This window comes from Apostichopus japonicus, chromosome 12 (assembly GCF_037975245.1).
Source record: "Apostichopus japonicus isolate 1M-3 chromosome 12, ASM3797524v1, whole genome shotgun sequence".
Taxonomy (NCBI): domain Eukaryota; kingdom Metazoa; phylum Echinodermata; class Holothuroidea; order Aspidochirotida; family Stichopodidae; genus Apostichopus; species Apostichopus japonicus.
Genome location: NC_092572.1, coordinates 24,271,580 through 24,294,856, shown reverse-complemented (window position 1 = coordinate 24,294,856; position 23,277 = coordinate 24,271,580). Strand labels below are relative to the sequence as shown.

At 37.4% G+C, this 23,277-nt stretch overlaps 2 protein-coding genes across 11 annotated transcripts in view; one reads left to right on the top strand and one right to left on the bottom strand.

Annotated features, from left to right (window-relative positions):
* LOC139976945 (uncharacterized) overlaps positions 1 to 12,972 on the bottom strand; it is a 45,972-nt gene extending 33,000 nt beyond the window's left edge. For 3 of the 5 annotated variants that reach the window (XM_071985839.1, XM_071985837.1, XM_071985840.1), the window contains exons 1-3: positions 12,438 to 12,972; positions 3,922 to 3,998; positions 1,219 to 2,008 (exon numbers count right to left, since the gene is read on the bottom strand). In XM_071985839.1, coding sequence (XP_071841940.1) covers positions 1,219 to 2,008; positions 3,922 to 3,944 — 813 coding nt within the window. In that variant the 5' untranslated portion in view covers positions 3,945 to 3,998; positions 12,438 to 12,972. Of the gene's footprint in view, positions 1 to 1,218; positions 2,009 to 3,921; positions 3,999 to 7,587; positions 8,044 to 12,437 lie in introns of those variants that run through there. The other 2 variants (XM_071985838.1, XM_071985841.1) reach the window with 2 other exon arrangements.
* The window catches only part of LOC139976947 (nephrin-like), a 157,158-nt gene continuing 143,913 nt past the window's right edge, over positions 10,033 to 23,277 (top strand). For 2 of the 6 annotated variants that reach the window (XM_071985849.1, XM_071985848.1), the window contains exons 1-4: positions 16,417 to 16,806; positions 19,091 to 19,186; positions 21,066 to 21,398; positions 22,930 to 23,277. In XM_071985849.1, coding sequence (XP_071841950.1) covers positions 19,117 to 19,186; positions 21,066 to 21,398; positions 22,930 to 23,277 — 751 coding nt within the window. In that variant the 5' untranslated portion in view covers positions 16,417 to 16,806; positions 19,091 to 19,116. Of the gene's footprint in view, positions 11,397 to 16,415; positions 16,807 to 19,090; positions 19,187 to 21,065; positions 21,399 to 22,929 lie in introns of those variants that run through there. The other 4 variants (XM_071985846.1, XM_071985847.1, XM_071985844.1 and 1 more) reach the window with 4 other exon arrangements.

Sequence of the window (23,277 nt, the reverse complement as noted above, 5' to 3'; positions counted from 1 at the left end):
ACAAATATCCTATTGGCAAGCTCTACTTTGACTTGCGTCATCACAATGCAACTACAATATGTAGTTAAATATAGCATGTGAAGTTAGGAAACAAGCAAATCTGTGTTATACCACCATACTGTAGTAAGCATGTAGACAGACAACTTAGTCCTACAATTGACATGCCATTTTGTCCCAAATTGAATTCACTGGTGCACAAGTTGTACATTAATACTACAAGTAGGCCTATTGTTAAATGTTCATGGTTTTAATGGTCAGGACAAACATTTTACATTTGTTTCAAAACACAAAGGAGTCGTTTCTCCTTGCCGGCACACAGTGTAGAGTCTATACATATAGCTTTTGAAACTGGCTGTAAAAAGTTTGCACTGAAGTTTTCTGATATCTGCCAAAATTTGAAAAATCACAGTAATAGTTGTACTCCACACAAATTTTCGCAACCACTAGTACCAAATTTACCGTTACTAAAGCAACTAAAACTGTCATATTTCTTTGAAAAGACAATGGAGTCAGTTTTGTTTAGCTAAGATCTCTCATGCATACACACAGTGTGTGTAATCTGCAACCAAATTCTGAAATATGATTTAGAAAAAATGTGCACTAAAATTTGCTCAAATCTGGCAAAATTTGTAAAATGAAACTAATAGTTATGACCTTTAACTTTTTTCGCATGCACTTATGTAAAAGGTGTTGATACTAACCTGATAAAAAAGTCAGATTTTTGCAGTAAATATGAAGCCATTTATGTTTGGCCCTAATTTCTACTACATACACACAATGTGTAGTCTACAATCTCATTTTTTTAACTTGAATGTAAATATTTTGCCCTGAAATTTTCTTAAATCCTACAAATTTTGTAAGATGTTACTTACATTTGTGTTCTACTCAAAAGTTCGCATCCACTTATACCAAATTTCTGAATTCTAGACTGCTGAATAATTCACATAAAGTTGTTCAAAAATTAAGAGAATTTCTTGCTCACTTCTCTGACACTTGTTGCACACAACTTGTGAAATTTAGGTTATCCATTTCTTTCTATATATTTTTTTGCTTTAGAATTTCATTAAATTTTTTCCAAATTTGTAAAACAATAGTTATAATTGTTAACAAAAGAAATGTTCGCATTCACTTATAACAAATTTGTTTACTTTAATTGACTAGCTGATTAATCTAGACCTAAATTATATTCCTATTTTATCATAATCCTGCTGTACTTACCATACTGTACTCTCTCACTTCACCAGTGTAGTGTACTGTTAACAACCTGTTTACATCAACAATCCTGATTCTATCAGATTTATCAACATCAAATGACATCAGTTGTTGACTGTCAGAGAGAGAGTAAACAACAACATGGAGCCAATCCCATAAAATATAAACCAGACCACTAACAGTGATACTGCACGCAAATGAGTAGCGTGATGATTTATACTCATGTACAATCTTTCCCTCCATGTTGTATCTAATAGCTCTACTCCTACGGCATGTAGATATAAACAGATTATCTCCATAAACTGTTATATCTTCAGGATAATCACTTACTAATCTTTCCAAGGTGATTGTCTTGATTTCATTTAAACTAAAATCAAACACAATGACCTCGTTAGAATCATCCAAACCAATAAATATCTCTTCCTCTCTGACAGTTATACACTTGGCTGATTTATCGTGTAATAGGTTGACTGTGTGTAATGGTTCAATGTCGTCTGCCTCAATATGATAAACCTGAACGAGATCATCACGCACAGTAACTATACGTGAATCATCCAAGAATGAAACACAGCGATAGGGCGGCCATCTTAGAAGATCGAATAGTTTACTGCACAACTGAGTCATTAATGGTGAAGAAGAATCAGGATCATTTAACGTAAACAGGTCTATGAATGATATTGTCTCTGTCCTGTCGTTGTTGTATCCGCACACTGCCAGCTTGTTACCGCGTACATCAATATCAGTGACCCCCCAGTCACTATCTGTTGTACATCTTGGTATGGTAACGCTACGTACACTGCATGCAATGGGAAGACAAAAAGTGCAAATACAGGTCAGTCGCAAGCCTGCGTCTCCATGGTAACAAGTAATATTAGCGTAGATATTGGCTAATAAAGATCATGTTGACGAAGTAAACAACGGATGGAAAAAGGATCGTACATTCGAATGCTACGTACGTAGAGACACTATAACAGTAACTCCATTAAATTATTACTTGTGGAAGGCAGTATACTGATCTACTGAAAAGGTCTTTAAATGAAATTATTAGCTGACAGTGGGAGACAAATTAAGGTGAAGATAGCTAGCTTCAAATCCTTTAAATTCAAGGGAAATTTCTCCGTTCTGGTCAGGGCACGCATATCTTAAGCTATATGTTGGGGCGTTTGGAAGATATAGGCCTATATAGCATGGCTATACTTATCTCAATGTCTAATCGAAACAAATATTATTTTGGAGTTTCTGGTGATCGGATGGTCATGGATACGATGAATTGCGGTGAGAAGGCATAAAAGAAGCAAGGTAAAATTTCTCCGTTCTGGTTATGGCACGCAATGTATGGGACGTTTGGAAGATAGGCTTATGTATACTTATCTCAATGTCTTATCGAAAAAATATATATTATTTTGGAGTTTCTGGTGATCGGATGGTCATGGATACGATGAGAAGGCCTAAAAGATCGTATGCACACACATAAATAGTTGTAGCACGTAATAATTTCCGATAAAAGGCAGCTATGGGGAATTGATCGTACATTTGTGTACAAATGTAGGCCTATATAATATAGTACGAACTATACTGATCGATCGAATTAATGTCACCACTATATATTGGAGGTGGTTTCGTGTTGTGTGGAACGTGATAGAAATTTTGCGTTACGTGTAATTGTCGCCAATGGTCAAATTATTACATATATTCAGGAATAACGCCACGCAATTTTTCTTGTGGGTAATTGTAGCAATAACGTGTGTGCATGTAGCTCCTATTGTAATGTAGAGCTAGAAATTTCGCAGAAACTTTTTTGGAGGACTTTCATCTGTATACATGAGTTGCTTTGACAATATGTCTGCAATATTTGAAAAGTTGAGGGCACTCCGTAAGGCCTATATTTCCTTTTCTGTCTTTTTTAGCAGATTGGGATCGAGTAGCATATGCTCGACGTGTGGGATTCATAATCATAGGACATATTGTAAACTTTAATGCGAATTTCAAAAAATCAGCAAGTGGAGGAATCGAACTAGACAAAGAGTATGATATGACGAGAAAACTATCCTCGACCATTCTTCCCAAATGGAATTGTAGGCAGCATATAACGGACAAGTTCCAATGAAATATCAATTAAAGCTTCCGCAGACATATATTATACGCAAATTTTCCTGAAAAAACGGACGTAAGTGGCTTCACTTAAGTATTCATTTAAACTGAGCGAATCTAGTAGAGGATCAAAACTTTGGCAGTCCCGATCTTTGGCAGGCTAATATTCGGGGCCAGTTTAAAGCCATAGTTCCATTCACCAACATATACAGCTCACAATCGCGCCTTACACACTTACTGATTACAAAACAAAACCATGGCGGGAAAACTTCTGAATGTGGTGGCGCTCTATCAAATTACCAGAAAACACATACGCTCAAGAAACAACCAACAATACAAGTATGCCAAATATGCCAAATATGAGAAGAGGGTTTTTAGTTGAAAATATTGCTGTTGTGCAAAATGTCTACAAAAGTCATATCCTTCTCTCTCAATTTGAAAATGGGAACAATTATCTCATAGATACGGGTCAGGTTTGTTGATTTATTTTGTATCTCTGTTTACCAGTTGAAGATAATGATTTAAATTCTATCTGTCACATTCTAATCTCCAAGTCTGGAAAGAAACCGTGGGATACACATTTCTATGACACTACGCAGGATATGGCTGGTTACTCACCAAGGAGATGCAGTGGTGGCCATGTTTTATAGATTGGTGAGAACTTGAGAAGACAAGAGACGAAGCTTCTTCTTTACCTGTTGGAAAAGATGATGAATTTAATTGTTCAAAGTTAGTTAACAAGTCCATAAATGAAAGCAAAAACAATGTTGAAGATGAAGACGATGATGATGATGATGATGATGATGATGATGATGATGATGATGATGATGATGATGATGATGATGATGATGATGATGATGATGATGATGATGATGATGATGATGATGATGATGATGATGATGACGATGACGATGAGGATGGTGATGGTGATGGTGATGGTGATGGTGATGGTGATGATGGTGGTGGTGGTGGTGGTGGTGGTGATGGTGATGATGGTGGTGGTGGTGGTGGTGATGATGATGATGATGATGGTGGTGATGGTGATGATGATGATGAAACGGTCATAGTAGTAGTAGTAATAGTAGTAGTTGTTGTAGTTGTAGTAGTAGTAGCAGTAGTAGTAGTATAGTAGTAGTAGTAGTAGTACTAGTAGTAGTAGTAGTAGTAGTAGTAGTAGCAGTAGCAGTAGTAGTAGTAGTAGTAGTAGTAATAGTAGTAGTTGTTGAAGTTGTAGTTGTAGTAGTAGTAGTAGTAGTAGCAGTAGTAGTAGTAGTAGTATAGTAGTAGTAGTAGTAGTAGTAGTAGTAGTAGTAGTAGTAGTAGTAGTAGTAGTAGTAGTAGTAGTAGTAGTAGTAGTAGTAGTAGTAGTAGTAGTACTAGTAGTAGTAGTAGTAGCAGTAGCAGTAGCAGTAGCACTAGCAGTAGCAGTAGCAGTAGTAGTAGTATTCATGATAATCATAATCAATAATGTAAATGACGGTGACTGTCACGGTCACCGTCACAATCATAACAAAATGCAGACAAACAGGTTTCTGTTGTTTAGTTATCAGTCCCTGAACTTATTATATTTTTCTTATTTATTTAGCAGACTAACCTTACAGCTAGCTTTAATATTACAGTTGTTTGAACGTTTGAGGTTTGTGCTACAAAGAGGGGCGGAGGGAGTAAGGTGTATGGGGGTGGCAGGGAGGGGAGGGGTAATGGTTTGTTCTTTATTATCTTCCACCAAATCAAGCAAAATTTAACACACAAAGACAACTCCTTACAAATGTTCGCTCCTCTTGAACTATAAAATCGACATTTGAAATGGTGGTAGAACTTGGATGTGTTTGACGAAATTACAGAGACTTTGATTAATGGATGAGGTAAGATTATGTTTCTATTACTCAGTTGACTCATATACTTATATACTATCTTATATATCTACGAAATATCTGTCGCGTCTAGGCTACCGTATAAGTACACGTCCATTATGAAGTCGTTAGTATTTCGTCATCGGTCTCAGGGATTCCCCGATATTGTGCAATGGTATTGCGCAATCTTGGGGAATTTTTGTGACGTTCAACCGTCGAGATTTAACCGTAGCGTTATTCAGTGTACATACTGAACTGAGTTGTGTATTGTACATAATACAGGACATTGAAATATGCTCGTGAACTTTGCACTGTGGGCGTGTTTAATTCTTGCGTGCTAAAATATATACAGGACACAATGAGCACGAACGAACAGACAAAGGAAAATTAAACCAACATATCCTGCTAAACTCTCAGCGGTATCGCTCGTTCCCCTTCAGTCCCCATATTTCATAAAGGTTTGTCCAAATTCCAAGTTTAGTGCCACTGACTATGTCGACGGAATAGTGGCGTCGAAAGGCAGGCATTCGCTAACCTTACATAAAAACAGTAACACACGTTGAAAGTATAGATGTAACCACGATCAAAAATAGATATATCCGTAGGAGCCAGTAGGCCTATGCAGAACGAACGTATGGAAAGCCGTTTTAACATTTATTTAATAAGGAATTTCAGATATCTCGAAATAATTTCAGATATCTCAAATTAAATTACAGATATCTCCAATTTATTTAAGATATCTATAAATAATTGCAGATATCTTAAAATCAATTTCAGATATCTCGAAATACCAGGGAATTTCAGATATCTGAAATTGAATTCGAGATATCTCGAATTCAATTTCAAATATCTCGAATTCAACTTCGGATATTTCGAATTCAATTTCAGATATCTGAAATAGAATTTTGGATATCTCGAATTCAATTTCAGATATCTCGAATTCAATTTCAGATATCTGAAATAAAATTTCAGATATCTCGAATTCATTTTCAGATATCTCGAATTCAATTTCAGATATCTCGAATTCAATTTCAGATATCTGAAATAGAATTTTAGATATCTCGAATTCAATTTCAGATATCTCGAATTCAATTTCAGATATCTGAATTAGAATTTCAGATATCTCGAAATCTATTTAAGATATCTCGAATTCAATTTCGGATATCTGAAATAAGAAACAATTTCAGATATCTAAAATGTTAAAATGGCTTTCCATACGTACGACACATATGATATTGTACCCGAACTTTACCTTTGTAGATGGTATTTGATATTCTCGTTAGGTCTAACAAGGTTATAACACTAACCTTCCGTTGGAGGCAATGAGACATACATCTAGCCTATACCGTGCACACATATGTAATATTGTTATAGCTTTGTTTGAATCAGGGCGTATTGTACATTCATAGTTTGCATCAAGGGCGTAGGAACCGGGGGGGCTGGGGGCGCCAGCCCCCCAGTGAAACATATGGGGGGGGCGGAAGTATCGTTCCGCCCCCCCCCCCCCCGCTCCGCAAGTCAGAAAACCCCTTTTTCATTTCCAAATGAGAAAAAAATCTCATTTGAAGCACCAAATTGCATCTAAGGCCAGGTGAAAATGCAAACTTCTTTACAAAATGGAGTGGGTGTTGAAGTGTGCTATATTGCACCAAATTGCATCTGAGGCTACCTGGAAATGCAAAAAAAAATCCAAAGGGGAGGGGGACACCCCTCCCCTTAGACCCCTCCCCCAGGCCGGCCATCAGTCTTCAGCCCCCCCCCCCCACTCAAAAGTACCTTCCTACGCCACTGGTTTGCATATAAGCCAACAGTAGGCTACACTGTCACGAATTACTTGACTTGTTCATGTTCGGAAATGCTATACTTTTGTTCTAAAAACAAAGCGACAGGTATGAGGTGAAAAGTTGTTTTCCCCACGATTGGCAGTATTACTATTACATTAATTAAGCGATGCTGCGATTTAAAATTGTTGGTACTTCAAGTATCCGTATGCTATCCCAGTTTTTACATGCAAGGAAGATGAATGATATTTCAATGAATGGAGCGATGGAAGGGGGGGGGGGTTAAACTTAATGATCCTTTCTCAGAAGTGACTATATAAATATGGCTGGCGGGGAGGAGGTGAAGGGAAAGGGGTTCAGTATGGAGGAATACGGGGTGATATCGAAACGGATACAAGGGAACATGGTTTAACTGTCAGATATAAAGGCCTACATATTATTTTTTTTACAGAGGGGCAGTGGGGGGTGGGGGCTAGTTTAGTTTCATGATCCTTTCTAAGAATACTTCTTAAGAATGACTAAATAAATGTGGCTGGCAGGATGGGCTAACGGTAAAGGGGTTCAGTATGGAGGAATACGGGGTAATATCGAAACGGATACAAGGAAACATGTTTTAACTGAGTGTGAAAACCAGATGGTAGCCTCCTTACCACTGTATGGACAGTATCGCGGTACGTTGTACGATGTAGTAAACCGAAACCTTTGATTTACCAAGACTGAAATGAAGCAGGACGTAAAGATACTTCACAAGAAACAAAAAAAGTCTAGATGACTTCACATGAAACGAAATAGAAATATTGCTTTCCTTTGTGCAATAATTAATCCTGTTTGTTATTGCACGTAGCCCACAGACGATGTTTGTTCAGTAATGTCGGACTCGCCGATATATACGCAAGACATGAACAGTAATAAATATGAAATATTAGTTGTGAATTCAGCGGAGTCGTATGATCATGTGAGACTGACGTGTCAGTGGCTGTGATTTACATATTTGATAACGCGACGAAAAGCAAAGTAAATATACCAAAATAAACAACAAACCGAAAGAAGGCGTTCTAAAATGTACGGAATCCTTTAAGTGAGATGCAATATTTTAAAATACGAATAAAAATTACACAAACTCCGCACGGCCGTGGAAGACTATACACTAGTGGCGTGTGCAAGAGGGAGAGGGTAAGTTCCACCCACCACCGACAGTCGGGGAATGTTTTGCTTTCAGTCAGGGAAGAATTGGACCATTGCTAATGGTGGCAAATTTATGAGTTCAGGGTTATTTATATAAATCTAATTTATACTCTAAATATGCCTCAGAATACATCATTTCAACGTCTCTTTTTATTTTCTAACGGAAGGACTCCTATTCCCACCCATCCCCCACCCCCCCCCCCCCAACAAAGAAGCCAGCCAATGACACCAGTGCAACACTCCCTTCTTTTATAAAATGCCCGATTGTCTCTGGTCATGATCTATGAAGGTTTCACATCTTTATCGGTCGGGGAAAATTGTGCATTTACTATTAAATACCAACGGAATCGTACGTTTAGCATTATACTTACAGAGCCCTCAATTAGTTGTTCAGCCTCAAAGTATTCATTGGCAGAACCTTGCGTTCAGAACTACTTATAGAAAGCTATAGTTTATACTCTAAATACCCCTCAGAATGCAATCTTGAAAGTTTAACTTTTTCTGAGGGAGGACCCCCAGGACACCCTACGTGGGAGTTGGCTCCAATAATCCACTTTAGGAAACTCATTCATTCCCATCTGACCTTCCAGATACAAGTCACTTTGTAAATCAGTCGGGGGATGGGGATGAGGGATTTCGAATGTATTATTATTTATTAGCACAAACCTGCGTTTAGAGCTACTTACACAGCCCTAACTTATAGCTTAAATATATATCAGAATGCACCATTTGACGTCTAAAGTTGTATTGTTGTATACTAGTGGAACATCACCATAGGCGTAGGAGGCGGGGGGCTGGGGGGCTGCAGCCCCCCAACCAATTTTTTTTGGTGAAAATTCGGGCAATATGCTGAGAACTTTTCGGGCAACTACTGGAAGAATAATAATTTGCAATGTGTTTTAATTTTTTTGGGGGGTGAAAATTCGGCAACATGCTGAGAATTATTCGGGCATCTACTGAAAGAATAATAATTTTCTATGTGTTTTTCAATTTTTTGGTGAAAATTCGGGCAATATGCTGAGAATTTTTCGAGCACCTCTTGAAAGAAGAATAATTTGCAATGTGTTTTCAAATATTTTGGTGAAAATTCGGGCAATATGCTGAGATTTTTTCGGGCCCTACTGATAGAATAATAATTTGCATTTTTTTTTCAATTTTATTGGTGAAAATTTGGGCAATATGGTAAGAATTTTGCGGGCACCTACCAGTGGCGGAGCGTTCATACAGTCAGAGGGGACAGATGCACCCCTGACGGACTCAAATGGACTGCTGGCGCCCTTTTCAGCTTTTTACCACTTTTTACTTATTCGCGATTATTGACTTTTTTATTGCGCTCTCAAATGCCTATTGACATTTGTCACATTTCGTTGGTGCAATTTTCTAACAAATGGCGATGAAACCTATTTATTCTTCGTTTATCTGCAAATTAGCAAGGCCCGGAAAGGGTCGTTTCCGGCGATCTAGGGAGTGTCTTTACTCAAAAAAATTTTGTACGCTCCGCGCCAACCTGTGGTGGCGCTCCGCTTAGAGAGTGTCAAAAGCGCCCCATACAGACCATTCTCCCCCCCCCCCCCGACCAATACCCCTAGCTCCGCCACTGGCACCTACTGAAAGAAGAAGAATTTGCAATGTGTTTTTCAATGGTTAAAATTACATTATTATTACTATCATTATTGTTGTAACGGCTTCCCCAATTATTCCAACCAATATGGAAGGGTAATAACACGAAAAATGATTTTATGTTATTGGCAGGTGATGTAATAACTGATGGATGCCTATATGATATGCACATTAATATGTGGGACGCGCGCGAAGCGCGCGAACAAAATTTAGTGATATTTTTGGGCAAGTCGTTACAGCCCCCCCCCCCCCAAATCAAATGAGGCTCCTACGCCTATGAACATCACCAGACCTTCCCACCCCTACCCCTACATAGGAGTCAGGTTTCTGGATTACAAAATCGGTCATGGTTTGATAAATTAATTCGAAGCATCTTTTTCATGTAGTTGGAACAATAGAGTTAATCGTTTTAAGTTGCAGAATGTTTGTCGTAGATGATAAAGTTCATAAGAATATTTTTCTTCGAGGTAAGTGGACGAATGGAATAATTTGCTTGATGAGTCGGTTCTTTCTAAACTAAAGGCAATGGGAATTTTGTTGATGCTTGATATGTTTATTTTAAGAATGCAACATAATTTAATGGCCTTGAGATCATTTTTTCATAGAAACCTTGACTAAACTGAACTAAGCTAATATTTTATCCAAATCTTAATTTTAAGAAACCTTCCCCCCCCCCCCTCTTCCGGGGACAGCATAAAACCAGTAGTTCTTACATTGCAGTCGCACCTTTCTAATGCCGTTGTAGCGGCACAAAGAGGTGGCAGCAGACATGAAACGTTTTAGTTCCGTCTGATCTCCTCAGTCGGCAAAGGTAAAACTAACCAGACAGCAAAACTGCAGTGTGATTCGATGATGCTACATGAATATTCCTATATCAATGTGACACACTATATGCTGTAGGGTATAGCCAGGGAGAACAACAATGAAGCTCCATAAGTTACCGACACACTTAAGTCAATGCAGATTTGGCCGTGACTCCTGATTCTTATCTACGGATGCCCTTAAGGTAATTCCAATTGGCAACATCATCTCCTATTCTTTTGAGGCGTAACGCACATGTTATTTAATAGGCTGGTCAGTGGGAGATACGTTATATTATAAAACAAACCACTGGTGACTCCAAATGACCTTTAACCTCCAAAAATAGGCACTTGTACATCACGTGTCACAACTACATACTAAATATGTGATTGGTCCAAGCTTCCCTTCCTGAAATATTGTGTTTACAAGATTTTCACAATTTTATATGAAATATGAACACTCCTTATTATTTCTATTTTCATTATCATAACCATGTAAATTATTAGCTATGAGAACCATAAGTTTCCGTTAGTTGTTAACAAATCTCGGTTCTTCGAAGGTCTGAATTGTCTCAATCGACCAATTTTCATACAAAATGTATTTCCATCAACATACAAAGCAAAGCCCCAACCTCCCCCCCCCCCCCGTCCCAAAAAGAAAAAGAAATAACTAAAAACCTAGTTGCTATCGTATCTAAAACCTGTTCTATTATTTGCTTTTTATTACTTTGATGGTTCCTCGAGAGGGAAACCTATGGAGACACTTTTGCCGACCTTGAAAATTGTGAAGAGGGACCGCAGATTGCCCAGTCTGCAATGACTATAATGAAGATAAAGATACGAACAGCTAAAAGGTAATTTGAACGGGTATATCTTCGTTGTAACGATTGTATGCAGACCTTTTCGTAACCTTGAAGTGAAGCTGTATATGAAGTAACTTTTCCGACCAATCATGAGCGACTATATACACACACTTGCGACCTGTTTGGTGGGGTGCAGGAGTTCAGTATGAAGGTATACGGATGATATCGAAACGGATACAAGGGAAAAAGTGTTAGCTAATTGTCATGCTTTACATAACAATAGAAAGTTGGATAAGTCATAGAATTGGCATATGTCATTTTACCTATTTATAAATATATATATATATATATATATATATATATATATATATATATATATATATATATATATATATGTATTAACATATATATATATATATATATATATATATATATATATATATATTTATATTATATATATATATATTTATATATTATATATATATACATATATATATATATATATATATATATATATATATATGTATTAACATATATATATATATATATATTTATATTATATATATATTTATATATTATATATATATATATATATATATATTTATATTTATATATATATATGTTAATACATATATATATATATATATATTTATAAATAGGTATATATATATATCTGAAATACAAAGAAATTACATGAAACACACAAAACAGCAGTTGGAACACTGACCGGGTGTTATACAACAACAAAAAACAACAACAACGGAAAATGTAGATGACCATGGTTTGTATCTACAATGTTTATAATTTATGTTATAGATCCGAGAAATGCAACATTTAATCCCTTAAGTGGCCTTAATTGATCTTCACTGTACAGTCAATTGCTGAGAAATGTTCAATGCCATAACCAAAACATCCTGATACATGAATTTCAATCTACCCAGGCTATAAAAAAATTGGAATAGGTCTATATTTAAAACAATTTAACAAAATGATAACAAAAGTAGACTAACGTGTCGACACGGCAAACTTTAGTTAACCGACTCAAATAGATAAAATGATGCAGACTACTGATTTGGTTTGGGCTATACTCACTAACAGTTACAGTTTGCTGGCGTGACTTGTATCTGTCTGCCTGGTATCGTTTGGATGTATTGGTATTGAGTGTGCACTAGACAGGTGTTGTATCGGTACAGAAGGTGCACTAGGCTGGTGATGTATTGGTACAGATGGTGCACTAGGCTGGTGTTGTATCGGTACAGATGGTGCACTAGACTGGTGTTGTATCAGTACAGATGGTGCACTAGGCTGGTGATGTATCAGTACAGATGGTGCACTAGGCTGGTGATGTATCGGTACAGATGGTGCACTAGGCTGGTGATGTATTGGTACAGATGGTGCACTAGACTGGTGATGTATCGGTACAGATGGTGCACTAGGCTGGTGACTGGTGACAAATGTAGGGATCCACTAACAAGAGAAAACACACTTAAGTCAGCTGGTAAGAGGAACAAAGCGATTGAACCAAGAGGCAGCTCGAAACTTGTCAAAATGTAGCAGCAAACTGTTGAATCAAGCAGGTTGATTTGTAACAGGTCTTACCAGCGCGGTCTACGAAAGAGGAACTAACTAGCAAGGTCGGTTACACCCAAACTAAAGCTTGGGTTCGGTGAGCATTTTGAATGAGTGAGGGTTATTGCCATATGTAGCCATTGTAAATCATTTCGAGGTGAAAAATATTTTTGTTCTTCACGTGAATACGGACCGTGACAAGCAATATGCCCAGTCTTTAGCATTCAGCGAGTAACCTTCACAATATAGAACATAATAAAAGCCCACGCGCTATTCACATGATATGCAGGGAGGAAGTAGCAATAACTGGTAAGAAAGTGTCGCATTCTAGCTAAAGAAGTCAACAAGTAACACAGGCAGTAGTTGCGTGATGGATTATTTAATGCTATAGGTAAACACACTTTCTGTGGGTCAGTGTCTGTAAGGGAGAGGGTTAAAGTTGTGCAATTACTCTCTGAAAATGAAGTTTACACCATTCATGATCTTGGTATTCAGGTTAATGATATTCAGCAAACTGAGAACATCCTTTATTTTCAGCTGTCATGTATTCTAGGTAGCTTATCAATGTAAATGTTAAGAGAGTGAGTGATTGTACATTAATAGTTTTAAAGGAATTCCGCCACACTTCAACATATCACAGTATATTTGGTATATTTTTCGAGATACACAATGATCATAAAAAGGCTATAACGGAGAGAGGTGGCGGTTGGAGAGGGGGAGGGGGGGGGGGGGAGGCGGATACGATGTTGATGTGAACTTTTGGTAGAATTGGGAATTTGTAGAGTCAGCCATTCCCAAATAGTTTACAGAAAGTGAGTTGGTGCCAACTGCAGAATATGAGCAAACAGGAAAAGTATTATAGAGACAAAATACACTTCGTTATTCACGGATGAAACCTTTGAATGCATTACGTATAAAGATGCGAGTGTTGTACGATCATAAACGTATTGAGACGTAGAAGGCCATCTATTTAATTAATCTGTTTCACCGCAAGCTTCAGACCCGAGTTATGGTAAGTAAATTGGCAGTTACGAATGATTACTTCGTATCAAACGATGGTCACTAATGGCCGACCAGACTTTAACAAGAGCAGATGGAAGAATTTTCCTCCGATAGATGTCTCTGTCGCCCTCTATTATTAAAGTCGATAGTCCTGCACGATAAGATGACTATCAAAGGAGTAGTGATATACTTTAAAGCAGCATTTTGCGTCATTTTCTATGATTTTTCTCAACCTCACTGATTCCACTTTGCCATAACGACATACATAACTAGCTAATCTATTTATATTTTACTTCAAATGGTGGCATAAAAGTCGAAAAATTTGCAACTTTCAACTTTGTTGTTCTCCAAGATATTTTCCGTTGGGAACCCAATAAACCTCGCCCACAATATGAATATTTAAACACTACGAACGTCATTGACAGATACGTAATATAACACCACGCTTGATTTGTGTACAGTCTATATGGCAGTTGTACCAGGGAGTTGCATAACAACTCCCTGGTACAACCAACGCGAAGTCTTGAATCTATTTTTAGCAACGGCTCATAACTAAACCTGCATCTTTGATTGGTTGAATTCAAACTAGTGGGTTTGGCGGAATTGTATGCGATTAATTTTAACTGTGAAATTTGTCGAGGACACTCTTCTCATTTATCGACATAAATCGTTAATTACTCGCTAATTAACGCTCTTGGCAGGGTGAAACTTGGATGGTATCTTAGATTGCTGTTTTATGATTGATACATGTAAAAAAATCGATGCACATGTTAAAAAAGTGGAAAAAAGCGACCCAACGCAAAATGCTGCTTTAAAGGTTAACGCCATTGCCCACCCTCACCCTAGCTCCCGTAACCACCAGGGCGAACTATCGCTTTCCTCTGGGGTTTTTTAACACCGGAACAAGAGAGTACGCACCATACAGTTCCACAACGAGTTATAAAAGTGTATCTTCGAAGTAATGTGGTCTCTAGGTCTTTGCAAATGATTTCACCATATAAACACTACCATGAAAAGTCGGAAATATGAACACTCCTTATTATTTCTATTTTCATTGTCATAACCATGTAAATTATTAGCTATAAGAACCATAAGTTTTCGTTAGTTGTTAACAAATCTCGGTTCTTTGAAGGTCTGAATTGTCTCAATCGAACCAATTTTCGTACACAATGTAATTCCCATCAACACACAAAGCAAAGCCCCCCCCCCCCCCCCGCCAAATAAAAAATTAATTAAAAACCTAGTAACTATCGTACCTAAAATCTGTTCTACTATTTGCTTTTTATTACTTTCATGTTTCCTTGAGAGGGAAACCTATGGAGACACTTTTGCCGACCTTGAAAAATTGTGAAGAGGGACCGTAGATTGCACAGTCTGCAATGACTATAATGCGGATTGCAAAGTCGGTAATTACTATTACGGTTAGATTCTTCCAACACGGCAATATACAGGAACGATGAACTCAAAGCCAAAGACTTTGTTATTTGGCCAGCAACGGCTAGACTGTCATTTCTTAGATAGGTTGCTATTACTAGAGTCGTAGGGTCTGCACTGTTTGTTCAATGTTAGAAAAAACATTCAACAGGTAGAATAAATTTTCAAAGACGCGATAAAATTGTACTTGGTAATATTAAATTAGTAAATGTTGATAACATAATGTAGTTAATAAGTCTTTAAATGTTAAAAACAAGCCGGTTGTGTTGATGCAGAAATTGTTAACCTCTTTACCATAGTCAATGTACCTGACGCTTTTTAGGTTAGTACCATAATGTTGACAGAGGTAACGTATTAAAGTTGGCATTAAATATAATACACGAAAATGGAAATATCTATAACGAAAATTACTGCTTGGCGATGACGTACGAGGAGCACACATTTTTTTGGATGTATTCTGAAATTAAGTTCTCATTCGATTACACAAGAATGTATATTACATGCCAACCTTACACATTACGAGTATAACCATGTGACAAATTGTACGCGCTACAGGTACAGTGCCGCATATAGAGAGAGTTTGGCCAGCACGATTTTTGATTAGTCAAGATACTTTAGCGCTCACTGGACAACACCATATACGGCTCTTGACAGGTAGGACCAACACCGCCGTCATTACCTTTCGGGAAACATTTCATACTTTACTTTTGATCTGAGAAAGGAGAACAAACGAGCAGATTAATATCGACTCCTTGACACCAGGATTAGACACAAAAACTGAAATTGGAAGGGCGTCCTCTAATTTTCCGAAAAGTTTTTCAAACGTCTGCTGTTGATTTTTGATCACTAAACAGGTCGTATGAAGTGCGATGGTTAGGCAACGGATATTATACACGCGTATGAAGAGCGGAATAGCAAGAATAGTTAGAGCATGTGGTTGTTGTTCGTGGAATTGTTTGGATTTATCAAATGCAAAATAAGGGAAATCTAATAACTCTTGATTTTGGACAATACCTATACGTTGTTACAGATATTAAAGTGAAAACGTGTGGGGGCATTTGGAGAATTGTTTTACACATTTCAATCTTGTTCCGAATTTCAGAAACACTACCTTATCACATGTTTAGCCTTCTGTGTGTTTAGTGCTTTGATTTACAATCCTCAGTACGTCTCCGTGGTTTTAATTTTCATCGGTGTGTCCAGTGCTGTGTGTATATATGTAAGCCCGCGCATGCAGTGCCAGACGATCGCGACGTCCCATGTAGTACCTTACTGTGATTGATTAGCAAACGGAATAATACATTTAAAGTGCATGAAAAACGTCGACAATGGCCGGACTGTAACCGTATCGTTGTTGATTTCTTAAATTTTGGATTCAAAGAGGAATTTCACGGATTATTTCATGACTTAAAAAACTTTTTCGCAGATTCTGAAATCGTTCGATCGTGTGATACTGGTAGGTTGGTTATATTACTACTAATAATATACTGTAGACTCCAACTTGACGTTACAGCTTCACAAGTAGAGTGAACCGGTCGGGCTCTGCCACTATTGGCAACCATTTAAATAGGCCTATGCCTACCTTAAAATCAGGCATAGCAGTATTCTTGTAAGTTGTAGGCTACCAATCCTTTGCTACAAATATGACAGGTAGTTTACCACGCAAGTATGTAGTGTAATTTATTTTGGCTAGCCATATGATCATGTGTGGTTGCCTGTCATCTAGTGTTATTTTCAAACTAATCATAATAGTATTAATACAGTACTATACTAGCTAGTAATAATAATAATAATGATAATAATAATAATAATGAAAATATGAGTTTTCAACTGTGAACGATGTCACCATTTTTCCGTGAATGTAGTTTTACACATTTGTGTAAAATATAACATAAGGCCTAATGAAAGTTATGATTATATTTGCTACCATAATGAGATCAGCAGTATATATCTAGACCTTATTAAATATTGAAAATAAAGTATCGCAATGAACTTTTATGAGATATGGCCTAGAAAGTTTTGATTTTGTGAAAAATATTTATTGCCGATAGTCCACTGTAGAGAAAAGAGTTCTTTTCTCGCTCTTGATTGATGATGACATCTCAGAGAACAGGTGAAGATATATCTTTTGTGTACCAAGAGGCAAGAAAGACTCATTGTATGCCTGGTGATTTAACTAAGAACTAGCTAGTTAGAAATGAAATGATTACAGGAAAATTATACTTATAAGGAAGTACTACAGACTAAATCTACTACTGACTAACACTGACTTGGTCAGTAGAAATATACTGTATAAATAAAATATATATAGATCTAGATAGATATTTAGATATATGTGAGTCCCAAATTTTATATTACAAAGTTGAAAAATATTTTGAAAGGGCTCTTTATTCAGGCAAGGTCATTTGTATATATATGTATAGATCTATCTATACAGAGTGTTACACAAGAGTACAGTAGTGTACATCAACACATTCTATGCTAGTTAGGGCGTCATGCATATTCAGTGATATTATAATAAGTTCTGACCTGCAGTAAGTAGATGATTACCATGCTTCATAACTCACCTTTCTTCCAAGTTAAACAGTTTTTTCAGCTTTAGAAGTTGGTTTCTGTTAAAGCTGATTGTACTTAAAAGATTTCATCCCCACCTTTGTGGATTTGATTCAGTTGACTTACTTTGCATTATGAAAACCTGTAAAGCTACCATAGAAATGCTGAGAACTTTATAAATTGAGCTGTCACACCAGACATAAATTTGTGTTCAACTAAATAGGGTTTTAAGTGGTATTACTCCATAGGAACAATGAAAAATTGGTGAAGAGACCTAACTGGGAGTAATTTTGTGTTTAGATATTTGGCATTGCTGTTGTGAGCCCTTTAAAGTTTGTTTATCGTAAACAGGTGTATTTAACTGTTTACAAAAGGTGCAATCATCAATGCCCAAAACGTTTCAAGGTTTATAAGACTGTAGCTGGTGGAAAGATAGCTGAAGACCACCTGTGTTTTGTGGACCTTTCAATATCTCTAAATATTTGGGCGGATTTAGATAATTTGACATCGTTCTCTCGTCCCTAAATTTAATGTTTGCTGCACTCTTCACTCACCTGTCTCTACTCTACTATTGTACTTTCATATGTATCTAGCCTAATAGTGAGATATGGCTCTCCCTGACCAGTGTGAGATATGGCCCTGATTTATTTGAGGTATACACCTCCCTGTTGTGAGGCATGATCCTCCCTGTTGTGAGGTACGGTTGTCCATGTTATGAGTTATGGTCTTCCCTCTTGTGAGGTATGGTTGTTCCTGTTTTAAGGTATGGTCCTACCTGTTGTGCGGTACAGTCCTCCCTCTTGTGAGGTATGGCCGTTCCTGTTATGAGGTATGGTCCTCCCTGTTATGAGGTATGGTCCTCCCTGTTGTGCGGTATGGTCCTGCCTGTTGTGAGGTATGGTTGTTACTGTTTGTGCGGTCTGGTCCTCCTTCTTGTGAGGTATGGTCCTCCCTGTTGTGCGGTACGGTCCTCCCTGTTGTGCGGTACCGTCCTCCCTGTTGTGCGGTATGGTCTTCCCTGTTTGTGCGGTATGGTTCTCCCTCTTGTGAGGTATGGCTGTTCCTGTTGTGAGGTATGGTCCTCCCTGTTGTGCGGTATGGTCCTCCCTCCTATGGTGAGGTATGGCTAATGTGAGGTATGGCCATGTTCACTGCACTTTAATATTTCTTTACCTTTTTGATTTCAGAATCTGTCATTGTTTTTTATCAAAAGATGGATACTGCCTTCTTCCATTGGATGACCATCTTTGTGGTAACTTTATTACAGTTTTGCACTCAAACAGGTAAAGTATTTCAGGTCATCATTAATGCTGCCAAAATATGCTAGAAAATCCGAATATGGTCACCCATACTCAAAATGCTCAGTTTTAAAGTACTGTTACTCTTAAAGTTAGTTATCCACAGTTTGATATCTAATCGTTGAATGTAAATGCATGAAACTCTTCAGTTTGGATGGGACTAGTTTGGAAGAACAGAGGCTCTCTAGGAGAGTTCTTCTGAAAGCGTGGAGCAATTTGTAGCAGGCTAAAATTTCAGAGCCAATACGGACGACCTTCAAAAAGAAAAGTAAAAACTACACAAAATATAGTTTACTTTAAGTTATATGTACAGTGAAATATAATGAAAACAAGCCATTTCTGTTGTAAGGTACAGTAGTATGCTGAATGTACTAGTATTACAGTATGCTGCGACATTGGAAACACACATGTAGGTAAGGGGAGGGAGAATTTACTCCGTAATGTCGAACGTACACCCTTGTAAAATTGCTGTTGTTTTACCGTAAGGAGATATTGTGGATATGATAATGGGCCAATCAGTTTGATATATCAGTTCAGATTCTAGAGTGCACTTAAAAAATGAGTAAAACATTCATTTCCTTTGGATGTGTTTCCTACTGGTATTGCACAGTGATTGCTATATATATAGCCTGTACAATCCTGCTCAATTTTGGTGGCATATATCGAGAGGTTTCCTGTTGGCCATTGATTAGCTCATTTTATGACAATATCTAGAGCACAAATAATAAAGTTTCACGGATCATGAGTAGCTGAAATACGACACGTTTTAAGCAAAACGATAAATTGACAGCGTTTTCTATGGTCAGTCTTTTGTGGATGTTATTCTTTCTTTGAGGTAAGTCTGAACCTTTGTCTAGCCTGAACTTGTATTCAATTGTTATAAGATTGAGCTGATCTTCAACGTGCTGCGCATTCAAAATCTAAGTTTCACAAAGACTGACGCTCATTCGTAAAACAGTGCATTTAGTACATGTATGTATGTATTTTAGATCCTCCTGCAAGCAGGAACTTGGAAGAAGCCTCATTGGCTTATCAAAGCCACAAGCTGACCGAAGTCAGTCTCTTCATATTTAACGTCCATGATAATGAATTGTCAATTGTCAACAACTCTGTAACTGGACGACATACATTAATCTTGGAGTGACTCGAACCAGGGACCTTATGATTGGAAGGCACCGGCGTTAACCACTGAGCTAACACTTCCATAAGAATCAGAGTATTAAAGAATAAGAGTAAGAACCACATATATTGAGAGACAGCAAATATCTCTAAACATATAATGAGGAATGTTACATTATCACATTGTGATCGTGCGAAGTATGTCCCATGCCATGTACAAATCCCCTCACCAAATCGATGATGAAAAGTTTGATGACATGCTAACATGGATTGTTCATCTGACACAAAAAAAACTTTTATCCTCAACTTGTCGTATTAGTAACAAATGAACACTATCCTACCATTGCTATAGTATATACATGTCACAGTAGAGCTGAAGTAACTGAAGCATTAATAACTGAAAGCACAACAATTGCAGGTTAGCGGAAATGTAAAGCACTGCACAAAGCAACATACAGTAGATCTATCATCAACCTGATCAAGTGTCTAGCATCTTGCCTGGACTGGAGGGTTTGCTAATCATTGTTGATCCATCAAAGAATGTTTTTTAACAAAATAGTCAAATTATTTTTGTGCCATATCAGTGTCATTTTTGAGGGAGCCCAGGTTATATATCCCTTCAACATGTCCCTCTCCTTTTACTTAAATATTAATATGCATCCCCTTTAATAATAAAATGCCTATAAGTTCATGGAAATATCGATCAGTTCTCTTGGTCTGCTGTTGTTGCCGTTTCCTTTTCCAGAATCTTCCATAACCGTGTCCTCCAACAGTCCTATAAGAGGCTCTACCGCCGAACTGGTTTGCTCCTTTGTGTCGACCGTGCAAGATATCGTGGTTAAGTGGGAGCGGGAGGTCGACGGGCAAGATGTGCCTATAGCTGCGTATAACTTTAAGGGCAAGACTTCGGAGTACAACGCCGGCGACGACCGTTACGTCTTACAATACGAGGAGACCACCAAATCCTCCAACGCAATTCTACAGATATTGGGCGTCTCATTGGACGACATCGGCAAATACAAATGTGAGAGATTCGGAGTCGGCAGCGATACGGAGTCGCTCCAGTTGGAAGTTTTGGGTAAGAAAGTAAGAAAGAAAACAGAACAAAAGTGTCTGTGAAAATCCAAAGCCAATATGTAAACTTGGTGGAATAACTCAGTACAGGTAACTCAGTATCGCATCCCAAGATGCTGTGCAAAGTGGTCAGGTTGCAACACAAAATAACAGCACTCAACTTATGTATGTCTTTTAGATCCTCCTGTATGTGATAGTATGATAGTATGTGACAGTATGTGACAGTATGTAACAGTATATGATAGCATGTTAGAGTGTATGTATTATGACAGTATGTGACAGTATGTGGTAGTATGTGATTGTGATAGTATGGGGTATTATGTGATGTATATGATAGTATGTTGTAGTATGTATGTATGTATGTATAATGTATTTTAGATCCTCCTGCAACAATGTATCTAGCAGTTTTTTTGTACGCAGGAACCGTAGTATTTTATAATCTTGAGACCAAATCCAGAGTCTTTACAACTAATAGACAAAATTTCGAAACTAAATCATTCCTAGAGCATTTTACCTACTTTTTTGGGTGTTTTTGCTCAAGAATTTATGTCTTCATGATTGAATTTCGCAGCTAGTGATGTTTTCCGTACATGTACAATATGCTACATGATAATAAAATTCCATCTTCTCAAGACCCATTTTTTTCAGCAGAAATAAAAGTGTGAACTTTTGCATATTTTAGCTTTATTTGTGTCATTTCCCATCAGATTAAATGAGTTTATAGGAACAGTGCTTTGCATACTTGTTCACATGTTGGTGTCTTCATTTTTACATGTTAAGTGTTTATAGGTTTTGCATACATGTTTATATTATTAGTTAATTACATTTTTATAAGCTATTGTTGTATTTGCAATTTTACATGTAAGTGTTTGCATGTTTCACATATATTTAATAGTGTTAGTCTTTGCATCTTTTAATCTTGGTGTTAGCATTTTTACATGTTAATAATGCTAGCACTTGTTAACATTTTTACACGATAGTGTTAGCATATTTTACATGTTTATAGTGTTAGTGTTTACAGTTTTCTCATGTTAAGGTTAGTATTTTAAGATAAGTTAATAGTGTTTACATTTCTACATGTTAACTGTTAGCATTTTTACACGTTAATGATGTTAACATTTTCATTGTAAATGTTAGCAGTTTAACATGTTAATAGTGATAACATTTTGACATGTTAGTGTAAGCATTTTTTCATGTTAATAGTGTCAGCGTTTCCATTTTGACATGTTACTTAATGTTAGTTTTTAATATGTTTTTTCATATAAGTGTACAATAGTTACATTATGTGCAGTTTGACATGTTTAAAATTACATAGCAATTTGACATGTTAATATTAGTATTTAACTAGTATTCGTAACTTCCATGAGTCAGTGCAACCGATGTGTACAGTATGTAATACATGTCGAATGTTAGTGTTTGCAAGCAACATTCAGAATCATTGTTGATTTTAAAGTACATGGGAGTACCATGATCATCATCGATCATCATCATCGTCACCATCATTGTAACCATGGAAACTGTCTCTCTTATTTCAGTTCCTCCAGATGATATTGGAATCACCGATACCAGGAGCAACACGCAAGTACCACACGAAGGAGTCTTACGGGTGACTGCGGGAGAACCCACCGCCATCACCTGCCTTACTGATTTCAGGGGTACTCGCCCCGCCACCGAACTCGTCTGGCGAGCGGAAGATAACATCGTCGATACTCCGTCGGTCGCCACGATGACAGAAACACCTGCGGAGCCAAGGCTAACGCAGACCATCAGTCGGATGAATTTCTCGACTTCGTTCGCAGCTCACGGCACGTGGCTGGAGTGTCAGGGGAACCACGATGGCCTACAGGAACCCTTGAGGGCACGGGTGACCCTCGACGTAGACG